Raw genomic sequence first — 16,522 nt, forward strand, 5'->3', positions numbered from 1 at the left:
GTTGAACTAGATCACCTTTTTTTTTGGCGAGGCAATTGGGGTTAAGTGACTTGCCCAGGGTCACACAGCTAGTAAGTGTCAAGTGTTTGAGGCCATATTTGAACTCAGGTCCTCCTGACTCCAGGGGCCGGTGCTCTATCCACTGCACCACCTAGCTGCCCTGAACTAGATCACTTTTTTTTTTTTTAATGTATGAGGTATTTTATTTTTTCCATTACATGTAAAGATAGTTCTCAACTTTTGTTTATACATGCTTTACAATTTCAGATTTTTCTCCCTCCCACCCCTCCCTCCCCCCTCCCCCTTTTTTTTTGTTTAAGTGAGGCAATTGGGGTTAAGTGACTTGCCCAGGGTCACACAGCTAGTAAGTGTTAACTGTCTGAGGCCACATTTGAACTCAGGTACTCCTGACTCCAGGGCCGGTGCTCTATCCACTGCGCCATCTAGCTGCCCCAACTAGATCACTTTTAAGAGTCTTTTCAGCTCGAAAGCTATGAGTCTAGAAATAAAGAACAGAAAAATGTGCTTCATATTAAACTCTGAAGATGTTTAAGACTGGGAAAAACCTTAGCAAGTTTATAGGCAAGAAAGAAGGCACCAGTAACGTAGAAGAGAATGGAGATTAGAGATAAGATCATTGACAGGGCAGGCTCCTACAGGAGACAGAAGGGGATGGGATCATGAGAACAAGTAAAGGGGTTGGCTTTTGGGCCACATTTTTCTGAGACCAGAGTAATGGGAGATGACAAAGAGGGAGTCTGAAGTATGGATCAGGAGAGAAAAGAGAGCTCATTTTCTCAGTAGAGAGCAAAGTCGTCTCCTGTGGAGAGAGGAGACCTGAGAAGTAACCACAGAGTCAAAGAACAGAAGAATTGCTGCAAAGCAACGTCAGCACAGCTGATATTTCAGCAGTTGAGAGATTTTCTTCCTTTAGTACTCTTAGGAATGGAGGAGACTGATGGGGGAGGAGGGGAAGATAAATCTAGGACATGAAGTCAATAAAATCAAGGATAGAATACAGGGTGTAGGTGAACTGGGTACCTACAGGGACAAGACTGCAAAGTGACGTGAGAGCACACTAAGTGTTCTCCCTCCCACCCGACCCCTCTTGTATAAATATTAAGAAAATATGTTTTCTTGGTATCCTTGTCTGAAGCCTTGGGAGTAATTTGAAAGAGAAAACTTATAACTCTTTAATTATAATTTCCAAAAATATCCTGCCCTAAATCCCTCCCCCCCAGCCCCCCAAAAAGGCCTAACCACTTCAGGAGGACCTTGGTCTTCTGACAGAACTGGGGAAGGAGTGGTAGAGAAGGGAGGCAGTGAATAGGCAAGGGACCCTACAATGACTCACTCACTCAAGATCAACATTCTCTTACCTCTATCTGAAAAGAAGAATCCTTCGAGTGGCTGAAAAGGGAAGTGGTTTTAGGAAAATGGCTCTCTAAGACTGCAAACTGTTAACTGAACTGCTGACTAAAATCTTAACTCCTATTCGATCTTGACAGTAGTATTTGGTCAGCTGTCGGGAAAGCTACAAGGTGCAACTCCAAAACACTGGTAAGGGGTTTCCAGTGGTACAAGGGAGCTGTGATACTTAAGGCTTTTCTTTGTTGAGGCAGAAAGGTGCTCAGAACTGTTTAATCTAAAATGAATAAAATGGTTTCTGGCAAGATGATGCCTAGAACATACAGTACAAAATCATCTTTCATGTAGGAAAATTGGAACACGAATGCATTGTTGGTGGAGTTTGTGAAGTGATCCAACCACTGTGGAAAACAATGTGGAACTATGCCCAAAGGGCTATGGGACTATGCATACCCTTTGACCCAGCAATACCACTACTAGGTCTTTTTCCCAAAGAGATCATAAAAAAGGGAAACAGATTCACATGTACAAAAATATTTATAGCTGCTCCTTTTGTGGTGGCAAAGAACTGGAAATTGAGGGAATGCCTATCAACTGGGAAATGGATGAACAAACTGTGGTATATGAATGTAATGTAATACTGCTGTGCTATAAGAAATGATGAGCAGACAAATTTCAGAAAAACCTGGAAAGACTTACATGACCTGATGCTGGATGAAGTGAGCAGAACCAGGAGACCATTATACACAGTAATAACAACATTGCAATGATGATCAATTATGGTAGACTTAGCTCTTCTCAGCAATACAATGATCCAAAACAATTCCAAGACTCAAGATGGAAAATGCTATCTACATGCAGAGAAAGAATTAATAGAGTCTGAACGCAGATGGAGGCATATTATTTTCCTTTTTAAAAAAATTTCTTGTGGTTTTTCTTTTTTGTTCTGATTCTTCTTTCACAACATGACTAATATGGAAATATGCTTAACATGATTATACATGTATAACCTATATCAGATTGCTTGCTGTCTTGAAGGGGGTAGGGAGAAAAATTTGGAACCCAATCTTACAAAAATGAATGTTGAAAATTATCTTTACATGTAATTGGGGGGAAAAATACTATTAAGTGGGAGAAAAAAAAGAATTACCTTCCACAGAGGAAGGTGAGACCAGAGTAGAGAAAAATGGAACCTAGAAATCAGGAAGTAAAGTGACTGAAGATTAAAGCATTAAAAATGTCTTTTGAAATTCATAACTAACCTCAGTACCTCCTTATGATTTTAAGATCCTCTAAGACAAGAGTTCTTAGCCTAGGGTTCATGAACTTGTTTTAAAAAAATATTTTGTTAACTCTATTTCAAGATGCTGTTCTTTGTAATCTTGTGTATCTTATTTTATGCAACATGATTCTGAGTGATCCACAGGTTTCATTGGACTGCCAAAGGTGTTTATGAAGTGAAAAAGGTTAAAACAACCTCTAAAAAAGGGTCGTCCTCCCCCCCTACCCTGATTACTTTGTATCTTAACACTGACAAAAAATACAGATAATACCTACCACACTTTTCAAATAAAAATTAAGCTGCTAAAACTGAAGTTCTGGAAATAGTTCCAAAATGACAACTGATGTCAGTAGCAAAGGATTTGGTTTTCCTAGAGAACCCTGCTAACTCTAAAGTAATAATAAAAAATACAATAACATTTATATAGTGCTCACTCTAGGCCAGGCACAGTGTTATCATCTCACTTTAACCACACAAGAACCCAGGGAGTTAGGTTATTATTATTCTAATTTTACTGATGAGGAAACCAAGGTGATCAAAGGTTAAGTGACTTGCCTAGGGTTATATAGTTAGTAGGTCTCTGAGGGCAAATTTGAACTCAGCTCTTCTTGACTCCTGGCTAGGGCTCTATCCATTGCGCCATCTAGCTGCCTAAGTGATTATTTGTCTGTTATAGTCAATCTTTGATCTTTAAAAAAATTCCAATTAATTCTTGTCCGTTTAATTCAACAAACTTTTATTAAACACTTAATCTACCTAAGGCTCTATTCTAGATGCTAGGTATGCCTAGATGAAATAAGGCACAAATCCTGCTCTCAAGGGAGGTCAAGTGAACAGAACAAGACATGCACACAAACAGTACTGGCAAGAGGCAGAGTGCTAAATGCACACTAGATGTCCAGACCAAGTGCTATGAGAAATCTGAGCAGGGAGACTGTCCAAGAAGGCTTCATGAAAGGGTTGGTATTGGAGTTGGGCCTTCAAAGGGCGGGCTTTGACACGTAAAAGGAAGGTTGAATCCACTGCAATCCTAAGAGATAAGTATGAACAAAGGCATGGAGATGGGAGAGGAATAAAGAATGAAGGATGGCTTTAAATGCCAAATATGGCTCATTTATGAAGAAGACAACTATAAAAAGGTTGGAAAAGTTGGCTGAACTGCAATAATGAAAGGCCTTTAATGCAGACGGTGGGGAACTATGGTCTCAGAAGATAATGGAGTTCTTTAGTTGAAAACTACACAAGTATTTGTTAGAGTTATCGTAAAGGGCAGTTTTTCTGACTGGGGACAGGTTAGGATAAATGACCTCTAGGGTCCCAACTAGTTCTTGAAAATGGCAGCAGTAATGAGGATGAATTAGAGGATACTAGAACCAGAGGACCAGTTAGGAAATGTTCTAACAGTCTAGGCAAGAACTGATGCTTGAACTAAGGCAGTGGCAGTATAAATGAAAAAGTGAATGGAGGCAAAACTGACAGGACTGAACAACTGATTTGACATTGGAGGGTGAATGATTAAACCAAGATATCTTCAAGTTTTTAAGTATGGGTCACTGAAAGAATGGTAATACACCATATCAACAGAAGTACAGATGTGAGGGAGAACAGATGTAATGGTAAAAGGCATGTGATTTCACTTCTGGATGACACACTGAGTTTGACATCTGTAAGACATTAAGGTGGAAGCTATCCAGTAGACGGCTGTAAATGGAGGCCTGGAACAGAGATGGGAATGAGAATAGATCGGCCTGGGAGTCATCTGTGGAGAGGTAACAAAAGAAGCCTTCTCTCTCCCAAGCTGACCATGTCCACGTCCCCCAAATGATTTCTTCACAGTGAAATGAAACATTTTAAGCTCCTCAGGGGTAGGGATTGTTCTGTTTTGGTCTCTATTCCTGCACCTGGAACAATGTTGAGCATATAGTAAGTATATGCTTTTGAGTACTTGTTGCATTAAGCTGACCTGATGCTTTAAAAAAAGTTATTCTAAATACGATAATAGCAAGCATATAGAGAGCACCTACTATGTGCCAGGAATTGTGCACCCTTTACAAAGATTATTTCATCTGATTTTAATTAGCATCAATAAATAATAATAATCAAATATTAAAAGGTGATAAAGAATACAATCTTGCATAAAACCCATATTCTTTTCTCTCACCTTCTGCCTTACTCCTTTTTGACAGGGTTCAGTCAGATACAGAGTGATCAGAGAGCAAAAAGCCCCATCTTTTAGAGCAGGAATATTCTTCCCCTTTTTTGTCATGACCCCCCTTGCCGGACAGACTGGTGAGACTTGTTGACCTTGCCTCAATAATGTTTTAAAACATATAAAACTGTTGCCATTTTAAATAACTGCCCATGTATAACCTATGCTTGCTGCCTCGAGGAGGGGGCAGGGGAGGGAGGGAGGGAAGGAGGAATAGAATTTGAACTCAGAACTTTCAATAAAAATGTTCATTTCAAAACAAAAACATAAAACACATAGGCTTACAAAGGAAAACAATGATACTGATATGTAGTTATTTATTTAAAAACAAGTTCACAGGGGCAGCTAGGTGGCGCAGTGGATAGAGCACCGGCCCTGGAGTCAGGAGTACCTGAGTTCAAATCCAGCCTCAGACACTTAACACTTAACTAGCTGTGTGACCCTGGGCAAGTCACTTAACCCCAATTGCCTCACTAAAAAAAAAAAAACAAATTAAAAAAAAAACAACAAGTTCACAGATTTTAAGTTAAAATCCTCTGTTACAAAGGATCTTAAAATCATAAGAATTTTCTGGGGATGATAGAGATTCAAAATGGGAGTGAGGATTTCCTAACCCACGAACCTATTTAAAAATGCTGACTTAGAGGGGACTTCAGTAAGTACCTCGTCACACTCCTTCACTGAGGTACAAAGAAATCAGGTGACATGCCCAAGGTCACACAGCAAGTTAGTGGTGGGAAGGGGAGCTAGAACTCTAGCCACTTGACTCTCACTTTACTGCCCTTCCTATTACTCCCACCATAGCTAAGTGAACAGCCTCCACTGACATGTGGAGCTTCTCAAACTGCTGTGACCAGTGACCAGGTGAGGATATAAAAAAAGGGAGATAGGGCAAGGGGAATCAGGAAACTAAAAATTCTGAAGTCAGAATGATAATGTGAGTGGCAGCACTACCCCTCAGGACACTACAAGGTAGGCAGAAGGAGCTCTAAATTAATCTCCAGCTCTAACATTTTCTTATTCTAATGAGGAACCTGCCCTGGTTCAGAGGAAATCTGACATAAACAAGGTCTTTTCAACAAAAGGTAAGATGACTTTTACAAAAGGTAAATTCCTAAGATGCCAGGACAGTGATGTGACATTGCTGGTGATAGAAGGCACCAAACAAATGGCAAACTTCTCTCTGGGGTGTCTAATCCTGGTCATACCAAAAGGCTCTTGTGCACCCCCTGAGCCCCCTGAAAAACTAGAAAATTAAAGATCATGGAGTCTAGAGCTAGAAAGGTCTGTAAAGATCACTGGGCCAAACTTACTCATTTTTCATGAGGAAACTGAGGCAAAAGGAGGGGATGTGAGTCACACATGTTCACAAGACCAAGAAAAGCTGAGGCAGGATTTGAATGCAGCTGAATCATAAAACAAAAGCCATGAAGCATCCTAGTACCACACTGCATGACTCTATCTATAAATGCCCAGTCCTCACGCCCATAACAAGGCGTCTCCTGTCCTTACTCAACCCTGGCTCCTCTCCTTCCAGTTTCCTGGAGGGATTACATGACTACAAACAGCCAAGAGCTGCAGAGCATACACCTTAAAAGTGGTCTTATTCCTAAAGGAGAATGCTCCATGGAAGTCACCCTGATATACAAAGGCTTTCATAAGTTGTTGTCAGTTACAGTAAAACAAGGTCAGAAGGAGTTAGAACTCAAGTTCTAGGGTGTGTGTGTGTGTGTGTGTAAGATTTAATAGATGAGCCTGAAGTCTATCAATACATGTCTTAATTTAAAGGAGAAATTACCTAACTAGTAACATTAAGAAGCTGAAACAGGAAAGCCAATGGAAAGAGGGCAATGGGATTTGTAGGAAATACAGGCACACACCTAGGAACTGGATTCTAGGACTAAGCTGGTGGTGACCCTTCACCCAAACTACCCAAGGGAGAAACAGACCTGGGCTCCAGGGAGGGCCGATGCGATCTGGGAGATGTGGTGAAAAGCTTCCTCGTCACTGAAGAAGCGCTCAGCAGCTGCTCCCTTGCCCATGAAATGAAAGAAGGCTTCTTCCAGATCTTCCCTTGAATGTAAGACACTATGATCTTCCCCATTACCAGGACTGAGGCCCAGTGCTTGTAAGAGTTTCACTCCTGAGAGGACGACATCCACACAGGCATTGACGCTGAGAAAAAGAAACAAACAGGGCTGTGGAAAGAGCTATAATAACCCAGATTTGAAAGCATTACAAAAAGGAAGCTTTTTTAAAAAAGTCTGAAAAGGATCTGACTCTTAAGCTTTATTTAAAGTAAATATACAGCCACCTACCATTGTAACTGGGAAGACAATACTTTCTTTTAGCATTTGCTCCATGTATCAAAACTCCTAAATCTCCTCGCCGCCTCGGCCTGCCCCCAGCCACATCTGGTGCCCACTCAACACTGACTGCTATTTCAGCAACGCGCCTTGCTGCGCTGCACTTCACTCCCAACTCTCATCACCTCCTTTTTGGGTGCAGATGACTTCTTCTCCCTGGGGACCCTTTACCCTTCCAGTTCTGAAATCAGTGGATGGGATGAATCAGTTACCCAAAGGCCCCACAGTAACTTTCTGAAAGTGCCTCCTCCCTGGCCAGTGCGCCCCTTAGTGCCCTGTGTCCCTCATTTGAATGTGAGCTCCTCGAGGACAGGGACTGTCTTTGCTTTTGTAGCTGAATCTCTGGAACCTGCCACCCATCAAGCGCTTTCTCATTCATCCAAATTCCTCCAATGTGGGACAAACTTCTGTAATGATCCTACAGAACACAAGAGCAGGCGCTCAACAGAAATGAACGAACACCTCATCCATTTCTGAGGAATTCATTCAGTCCATACTGGCTGAGGGCCTACTCCATGCAAGGCAATGTGCTAGCTCATTATGGGTAATCTAAGGACAACAAAGTCAGAAACCTAGACCCGGGCCAGAAGAATCCTCTAGTACAATCCCTTCATGTTCCAAATGTGGAAGATGAAGCCCTGAGAAGAGGAAATAACTTGTCCAAGTCACACAAACAGGTGATCCAGGATTCACACCCAGGAACCGTGACTTCAGATTCTGTTCTTTTTCCTCTATGCCAACAGCTGAACCAGAGCTGCTGAATTTTTCTGAACACCAAAAGCCAGACATTCAAGAGCCTTATGAACTTACTCCAGTTAGAAACCAGCAAATAAAACTCCAAGTTGCAGACAGTTGGTCCAACTGTAACATCTGCCAAAGCATCCCCTCAGTGCTCACTGGTACTGGCACTGCATCCTCTCTCCCAGAGCTAAGGTTCGACTCCCCCCACGGGAATCTGAAAATGGCCAAGAAGCAGTGACAAGGCTAAATCATCTGAGACACCTCAGTAACAGGCATAACCACACCTCACAGGCTTTCATCAAGTTTTATAGCTTGAGACACTAAGAAAATAGAAACTCACTAATAAAAAAGGGCTGAAGGATTTGTTTAAAAGACATTGTAGGGGCAGCTAGGTGGCGCAGTGGATAGAGCACCGGCCCCGGAGTCAGGAGTACCTGAGTTCCAATCCGGCCTCAGACACTTAACACTTACTAGCTGTGTGACCCTGGGCAAGTCACTTAATCCCAATTGCCTCACTTAAAAAAAAAAAAAAGACATTGTAGCTATTTTGGTATCTATATCCATTTCTAGTTTAAAAAAAAAAAAGGCTGCTTTTGGGGAGATTAAATAGACAGTTCTTCCTTGCCCTTCAAGGTAATGCTTTTTTTTGGTTTGTTGATTCTGTAGGTGTTTGCACTTCACTCAGGCCAAGTGTTTCCTGGAGTCTTCTCAAATTGCCTTAGGAGGACATCTGCTTTACTGAGTTTATTTCTGCTACTCCTAGGCAATGTTCTGTCTTTTTTGTGGAGGACATTCAGCGAGCCAAAAGTTTTCTGACCTACTCTGTCATCTTCCCAGAATCCTCCGCATTTTTTAAAAACTAAGTTTACCCATCTATTCTTATTTCTGACTACTCCCCACTATGCAATCTCTCATTCCATCACACTGGTCTCCTTGCTGGCCCACAGGCATGTCACAGTAATTCCCATCCCCACCTCTTTATCCTCTCCAACATCCCCTTTAATGCTTAACCCAGGCTTCACTTTTATTTCAACATAAAATTGAGGGACTGTGTTCAGAACACAATTCTAGGCAATAGGCAAGACAGAATTTATATATGGTTGTATTCTTTTTGCTGACAGAGATTATACATTGGTCCAGGGATAAGCAAATAACCAGAAAACATAATAATATTATATTCAATTTAGAAAATTGCAACAAATATCATGGACAAGGTACTACACATCCCTTTACTCCAGGGAGACAGTGAAGAGACAAAGACAAAACCTACCCTTGGGGCAGCTAGGTGGCACAGTGGATAGAGCACAGGCCCTGGATTCAGGAGGACCTGAACTCAAATCCAGCTTCAGGCCCTTGACACTTACTAGCTGTGTGACCCTGGGTAAGCCACTTAATCCCAATTGCCTCACCAAAAAAAAAAAAAAAAGAAAGAAAGAAAAGTAAAAAAAAAGAGAGAAGAAGAAGAACCTACCCTCAAGGATCAAACACAAAGACAACCAGATAAGTTAATGCAAAATAATTTAATTTTAGGTGGAGAGCACTAACATCTAGGACAGGTGTTCTTAACCTGGTATCCATGAACTTGTTTTTTAAAAATACTGTTTGTATTAATATTTAGTCCTATGCATTTAAAAACATGATTCTGAGCCGTCTACAGGCTTCCCCAGAATGGCAACGGGGACCATAATACCAAAAAAGGGCTAAAAACCCCCATCGGAGAATCAGGAAAGATGTCCTAGTCTAAAAGGTGCTGCCGCCGCCGCGGCCACCACCAGCAGCAACAGCAGCAGCAGCAGCTAGCCCTGTTCTTCCCATTTGCCTAAATTCTTCTGTTCTCTTTTTTCCCTCCCTCCCTTTCTTTCCATGGAGTGTTCTCCAATTGCTCCATTTACCTTAACCTAGCCTTCTGACTTCAGGGAGGGCAAAGACCCTGACTTCGTTAATACACAGTTCCCCTAAGCAGCTAATACAGAACCAAATGTAATAAAGACTGGTTGCAAAAACAACCACTCCAGAGCAGGGATTATTTTACACATCTTTGTATGTGTGTCTAGGACAGAGCATCCTAACACAGTAAGTGCTCAGTGTCTGTGGGCTCAAAGATTTGGCTCTCTCCGTCTCATGGAGTACAGGCAGGAAATGACAGAAAGATCTGTTCCCACTTCTTATAAACATCTCACTTCCCACTCATGATTTGATTCTTTGCAATCTATCTTCCAAACACAACTGTCTCTCAATCCAATGGCCTTTTCTCAGCTTTCATTCTACTTGGTTTCTGGAGCTTTTGATACTTGACTTCCTCTCTCACAGACACAAACTCTGGTGGTTTAAATCGCCCTCCTCAAAATTGCCAATAATCTCTTAATTGACAAGTCTAGGGCGCTTTTCTCAAACCTGATCCCTGCTTGATGACTCTGCAGCCTTTGAAACAAATGCTCAGCTCCTTCTGGATGCTCTCTCCTCTCTAGACCACAATCCTCCCATTCACCCAGGCTCACAACTTCAGTGACATCCGTGACACATCAAATATACTATCTGCTGCTAAATCTTGTGGTGTAGCTTTACATCTCTCATAAAGATCCCCCCTTCTCCATTCATTTTAATTCAATTCAATAAATATTTATTACATGCCTACTATGTGGCAGGCGCTAGGGATACAAGTAAGAAAAAGTAAAACAGTCCTTGCCCTCAAGGGGCTTACTATCCAAGGGTACAGCTACATGACTCCAGTTCAGGCCCTCATCCTCTCTTGTCTGGACTACCGAACCTTCTGGTTGGTCTCTCATGCTCAAGTCTCTCCTCACTCCAACTCATCCTCCCCTCAGAGGACAATGTGATTTTCCTAAAGTCTAAGTCTGACCCCTGACACAAACCTGCTTAATATGCTCCAGGAGTATACAATAAAATCCTGTTTGGCACTGAAAGCTCTCCATTTCCTTCCGACCTTTCCAACCTTCTTCTACCTGATTTCCAGCTACCCCTGCTTACTGGCTCTTCGCACTAACTGCCCTCCTCACCCCTACCCCTTCATTTCCCTGGCTTCCTTTAAAACTCAATGTATAGCCTACCTTCTACAAGAGTCATTCGGTGTCCCTCCAGTAGCGAGGACTTCCCCCTAGCAGATTACCTTTATCTGCTTTTCATAGATGCCACACATATTTAGTTATTCACATGCTATTACCCAATTAGAATGGAAGTCCCTGAAGGCAGGGAAGTCTCGCCCCTCTGGGCCTTAGTGCTTAGCACCGCCTGGCAGGCAGGCAGGCAGAGTTTTAAAAATGGCTGCTTACTAACCAATGGGTTCCAGGAAAACATCACTCTGGTTCCAGGAAAAACATCACTCTTGTTTCTCCTACTCAGTCTCCCTTGCTAGATCACCCTACTTCCACCCAGCCACTGAGTGAGGGGCTCCTCTAAGACTCTGCCATAGACCCCATTCCCTCACTCTTTCCCTTGGTTAAATTACTGTCTCCATGCCAAAGCTTCTCAGATCTCTAAGTCTCACTGAACTTCAGTACCAGCATATCATTAACTGGCAGCTGGACATTTCTACATGAATTATCTGGGAGGCATCCCAAACTCAACATGACTTCTTACAGATGAAAACACTGAGTTAAGCAACTTATTTAAGGTCACAATGATTAAATGACAGGGTTGCAACCAAAACTCAGTCTTCTAACTGAAGTCCAGGACTAGTTCTGATTCACCATGTTGCCCCTCCCCAAACAGTATGGCTTTCTTCACAGGAATCCTTTCCTCTGCACTAATGCTAGGTGGTCTTTCTCTCCATATATATTTACACACATACATACATGCACACCTATATATACACATACATATACATACACATATATGAGAGAGAGAGCCTCAAATACCCTGAGTTCCCCATTTCTCAATCTACTCAGTTACCACCATCTCCTTCTTCACTCTAGCTTAGCTACACACAGCCAGTGTGTGGAAGGACCTGAACCCAGGTCTTCCTGATTCTAAAGCCAGCTCTCTCTCTCCACTACAACCACAGCTGCTTCTGCAAAGCAGGACATTTATCCACACAAGGTAGGACATAATAGGGTAAATTGCTCTTGAAAAAGTTGAGAACAAAAGCTCTCTTTCTCCAGATCACAGGACTACAAGAGACCTCAGAGGTCACCTGATCCAACTTCCTCATTTTACAGAAGAGGAAACAGACTCAGGAGTTGAGTAACTTGCCCAAGGTCACAAGGAAAGTGGTAGATTTTAGATGTGAACCTGCACCCCAGACTCCAAATTTCATGCTCTTCATACCGTGTAGCACTGCCTCTTTTGTCACTTAATGCTTTCTCTTTTTAAGTCACCAAGAATGACAAGAACCTATACATGATAGCATTTTCCATGCTAACCCAGAAATCAGTGATGAAGCATCAAAGAAGCTTATGCTAATGAGGTTTCACCCCCAAGATCCTGGAGGAAAAGCCTGGGGCGGTGGAGAGAAGTCCCGTCTTAAAAGTTAGGAAGACCCGCCTGGCATCCCAACTGTGTGCTGAGGGAAAGTCACTTAACCTCTCGGTACTCCCGGACAATTATGAGATTAAATTACAGTTAAATGCAGATCACAGAGGATAGCATAGCCATCTGATACCTGTCTCCACCCTACCACTCCAAAAGAACTCTATGAAGGGGGTAGAATAGCATCCTGATTTAAAGATTTTACAGAGGAAGAAACTGAGGTGCAGACAGCTTAAGTATCAGTCATGATTTAAAACTGGATCTCCTGCCTCAAAAAGATGAATGTGGTAGGACATGCATGTTAAGATAAAGCAAGGGGGGGGGGCAGCTAGGTGGCACAGTGGATAGAGCACCGGCCCTGGGTTCAGGAGGACCTGAGTTCAAATCTGACCTCAAACACTTAATACTTACTAGCTGTGTGAGCTTGGGCAAAGTCACTTAACCCTCACTGCCTCGTTTTTTTTAAAAAAAAAAAGATAAAGCAGGCTGGAAGTGAAGGAGAGGGTCTTAATAGCTCTGATTTTGTCAGTAAAACAAGACAAAGAGACATAAAGGATAAATATTTCCAATCACTTCTGAATGATAAATGGCAGGGAAGCTATAATTGATAATAGTTAGTTAGACCTGTGGCCAGGTCGGTAATCCCATCCAGGAGGCAATTTACTCAGGTGTCCAGAAGCAGATTCAAGGTAAATATGGAAGCTATGAACCTAATTCACTTCAGTCATGACAGTTTAACTTTCACAAGTGTACATAAAAGATTTCTGAATGCTAAGGTTCTGTGCAACACAGACAGTGCTATAATTGAAGGATGGGAAATTCTGTCTGCAAAAGGAATGCAAATGACAAAAGGATTTCCTTGTCACATTAGTGTGGGAGGCAAGTAGTAACATTTTAACAGGATTTTATAGAATCAGAGAATGTTCAAGTTGGAAGGGAGTTCAGTGGTTCGCTACTGCAATTCACACCCCAAAGAAATCCCTATTATATATCCTTACTGCATTGTTGTTTGTCCTTCATGACATCCCAGGATGATGGCGTGACTTGTGGGGGAATTGGATCTAAGTGAGGCAGAGCTGCACAAAGCTCTCAGCTTCTCTCTTTTCTAGACTCATAGAAGGGCAGTGAGAAAGACAAGTCAGGAGCGGCGCTGGGATGCAGTGGATCACCTTGGCGCCTTCCACGAATGACCAAGCTCTAGCTGCACCGGCCTTCACAGCCCTGGAACAAACTGTTCTCACTGGCCATTCCACCAGGGCAAGTCTTTACACGCTTGAGGTAAACCTTCCTTAGGCAGATTTGTAACCCACGGGTCACCCTCAACCTGTTTTAGGTCCATCTGTTTACTGGGGTGCGGCTGCTGCCCCTGCTTCAGCTTCTTGGAGCCACAGGTGAGAGTCAGGTGAGGGTGACACCAAAGGCGGAAGAGCAGCCCTTGCAAAGGGCTCAGGAAGCCCTCACCCTGAACACCCCCTAAACCCCTTTACACTACAACGTGACTCAACAAGTCACTTCATTTTCTTGAAAACTTCTAATGAGGTGAAAGCCATTCTTCTGGACAACTCTAATTGGTAGGACTTTTTTTCCTACTGTCTCAAGACTAAATTTGACCTCACTGTAATTTCCATCCATCGTCCCAATTGATAAGTCCTTGTCTACATGGCTCCCCTCCAAACACTTGAAAGCAACTATTCAGTCTCTGTGTCTTGGTTTACCAGACCATACATGTCTAGTTCTTTCAAGTGATCCCTATACAACACGGATTCCAGACTCTTTAGGAGCTCCAATGCTCTCCTGTGGACTCACTCCAGCTTCCCAAGGCCCTTTAATTATGAGGCCCAGAACTAACCGCAATCCTCAAGACAGCCTCACCAGGGCAGACTCTTGAGACCACCACGTTCTTATTCCTGAAGGGTTTGCCTCTCTTAATGAAGCCCAAGGCCCCGGGAGCTATTAGGCTACTTCTACACCATGCTGCTGACTCAATCCGAGTCTGTCATAAGCCCCAAATCTGACCGAATTTGGCTCCCCCCACCCCATAGATGTGAAGTTGATTTTTAGCCTATGTGTTTCGTTGTTCTCTTTTGGGGGGAAAGGGAGATAAATTTACTTTTATCTACCCTAAAATGAAGTTTATCGGGGGCGGCTAGATGGCGCAGGGGGTAAAGCACCGGCCCTGGATTCAGGAGGACCTGAGTTCAAATCCGACCTCAGACACTTAACACTTACTAGCTGTGTGACCCTGGACAAGTCACTTAACCCCCATTGCCCCGCAAAACAAAAACAAAAACAAAACCAAAAACCAAATAAAATGAAGTTTATCCTTGGGGAAAGCACAGGATCACAGATCATCCCCCCCCACCCCCCAAAAAAAACAAAGTGTAGCGCTGGCAAAGAGCTGGTGCACATCTATAGCTGAAATCAGGGCTTCCCAGGAGGAGAAAAAAACGGGGCTTGGCAGAAGGAAGACGGGTTTGGCCTCACTTAAAGCTTTACACAAGTGCACCACCCCTGAGATGCGGTCCCCCCCCCCCATGGCCACAGCCTTCACTTCCTCTACGGAGCGCTCACTACTGAACCACACGCCCTCACCCTCTCTCACCCACAGCTTAGGGTTCACAGACGTTCACCCTCCTACAACACGCACTCCACCGCAGACACGCTCAACCTCCCCATCACCATCAGCCCTCCGAGGCGACTGCTCCCCCCGTGTGTGTGTCTGTCTGTGTGTGTCTCTCTCTCTCTCTCTCTCTCTCTCTCCCCCGAGGCGACTGCTCCCCCCGTGTGTGTGTGTGTGTGTGTGTGTGTCTGTCTGTCTGTCTGTCTCTCTCTCTCTCTCTCACACACACACACACACACACACACACACACACACACACACACACACACGCCCCCCGCGGAGAGATTTAGCCGAGGTGGAGGGAGGGGTGCTTCCTGCCCCGCCCCCTCTCCTCCAACACCAGGAGGGAGAAGTGAGGGGGGGGGGGGCTGTTTTCAGGACCCGCGCCCCTTCCCCGGCCCCGCCCCGCCGCACTCACCCCACGGCCACGCGGGTCCAAGGCCGCGCGGGCCGCACGATGAGCGCCTCCCAGGCCGCCGCCAGCCGGCCCTCGGCGGAGGTCCCCCCGAGGAGCGGCGCCCAGAGCGCGGGGTCCCAGAGCTCGCGCAGCGCCGAGCCGGGCAGCTCGGGCTGCAGCAGCAGCAGGCAGCCGACGGCCAGCGCCAGGAAGCCCGCGCACGCCGGCCCGTTCCACACAGCCATGACGGCGGCGGCGGCGGCGGCGCCCGGCGCGGTTCAATCAGGCTGGCGGGCCTCAGCAACGCTTCCGCATCCTGCCGGCACGCGCTACACGTCATCGCGCGCCTTGCGTCCTCACGCACGCCACGTCAGCGCAGGGGCCGCTGCATGCACGCGCCCCCTCTCGGCCGCGGTCAGCCCTTGTTCTCCCCGACCCGGAGGGAGGCAAGGCCGGCTTCGGATCCCTCCTCCCTGGGCCAGCCTGGCGGGGTCCCTCGGGACCTGGGTGTCCTCGGATGTTCCCCGGAAAGGAGGAGCAGTGAGAGGCGCGGCATCCCAGCCGGTCAGCAAGTACAGCCCCTCCTATGGCAGATGAGGAAACTGAGGCCCAGCGAGGTCATCAGCGCAAAGGGGGAGGGGTGGGACTCCAGAGTGGCCTCTACCTTTGAGCCTGCCCACCCTCTCTCCCGTGGCTGCTTCGGCGACCTCCGCCCGCATTGATTAAGCGCCTATGGCATGCATTGCCGACCCAGAGACAAGGAGCGACGTGACTCCTCCCTTTACGGAGCTCAATCCACGCGCCCCGCGTACTCCCAGGGGGTGGAGGTCGGCGGGTCACGGGAACCCCCACGGGGAGGGGAAACTGACCAGTTAGCGGCATCCTACCCATCCCCACGTGTCCTATCCAGAGGTTATGATGTGATATACACAATATATCATACGTTATTATAATATTAATGATAATGACAGTAGCTAACATTTATTTATTGCCTACTGTGTGCCAGGCTCTGTAATAGGTGCCTTACAATTCTTAGCTGATCCTCATAACAGCC

The 16,522-nt window shown here is 44.8% G+C and overlaps 1 protein-coding gene across 2 annotated transcripts in view; it reads right to left on the minus strand.

Moving 5' to 3' along the window:
• Nucleotides 1-15,847, minus strand: part of ADPGK (ADP dependent glucokinase) — a 40,985-nt gene extending 25,138 nt beyond the window's left edge. For both annotated transcript variants that reach the window (XM_043982450.1, XM_043982449.1), the window contains exons 1-2: nucleotides 15,490-15,847; nucleotides 6,809-7,034 (exon numbers count right to left, since the gene is read on the minus strand). In XM_043982450.1, coding sequence (XP_043838385.1) covers nucleotides 6,809-7,034; nucleotides 15,490-15,713 — 450 coding nt within the window. In that variant the 5' untranslated portion in view covers nucleotides 15,714-15,847. The remainder of the gene's footprint in view (nucleotides 1-6,808; nucleotides 7,035-15,489) is intronic.
• Between the last annotated feature and the right edge of the window lie 675 nt (nucleotides 15,848-16,522).

The sequence above is a fragment of the Dromiciops gliroides genome, chromosome 2 (assembly GCF_019393635.1).
Source record: "Dromiciops gliroides isolate mDroGli1 chromosome 2, mDroGli1.pri, whole genome shotgun sequence".
NCBI classification, from domain to species: domain Eukaryota; kingdom Metazoa; phylum Chordata; class Mammalia; order Microbiotheria; family Microbiotheriidae; genus Dromiciops; species Dromiciops gliroides.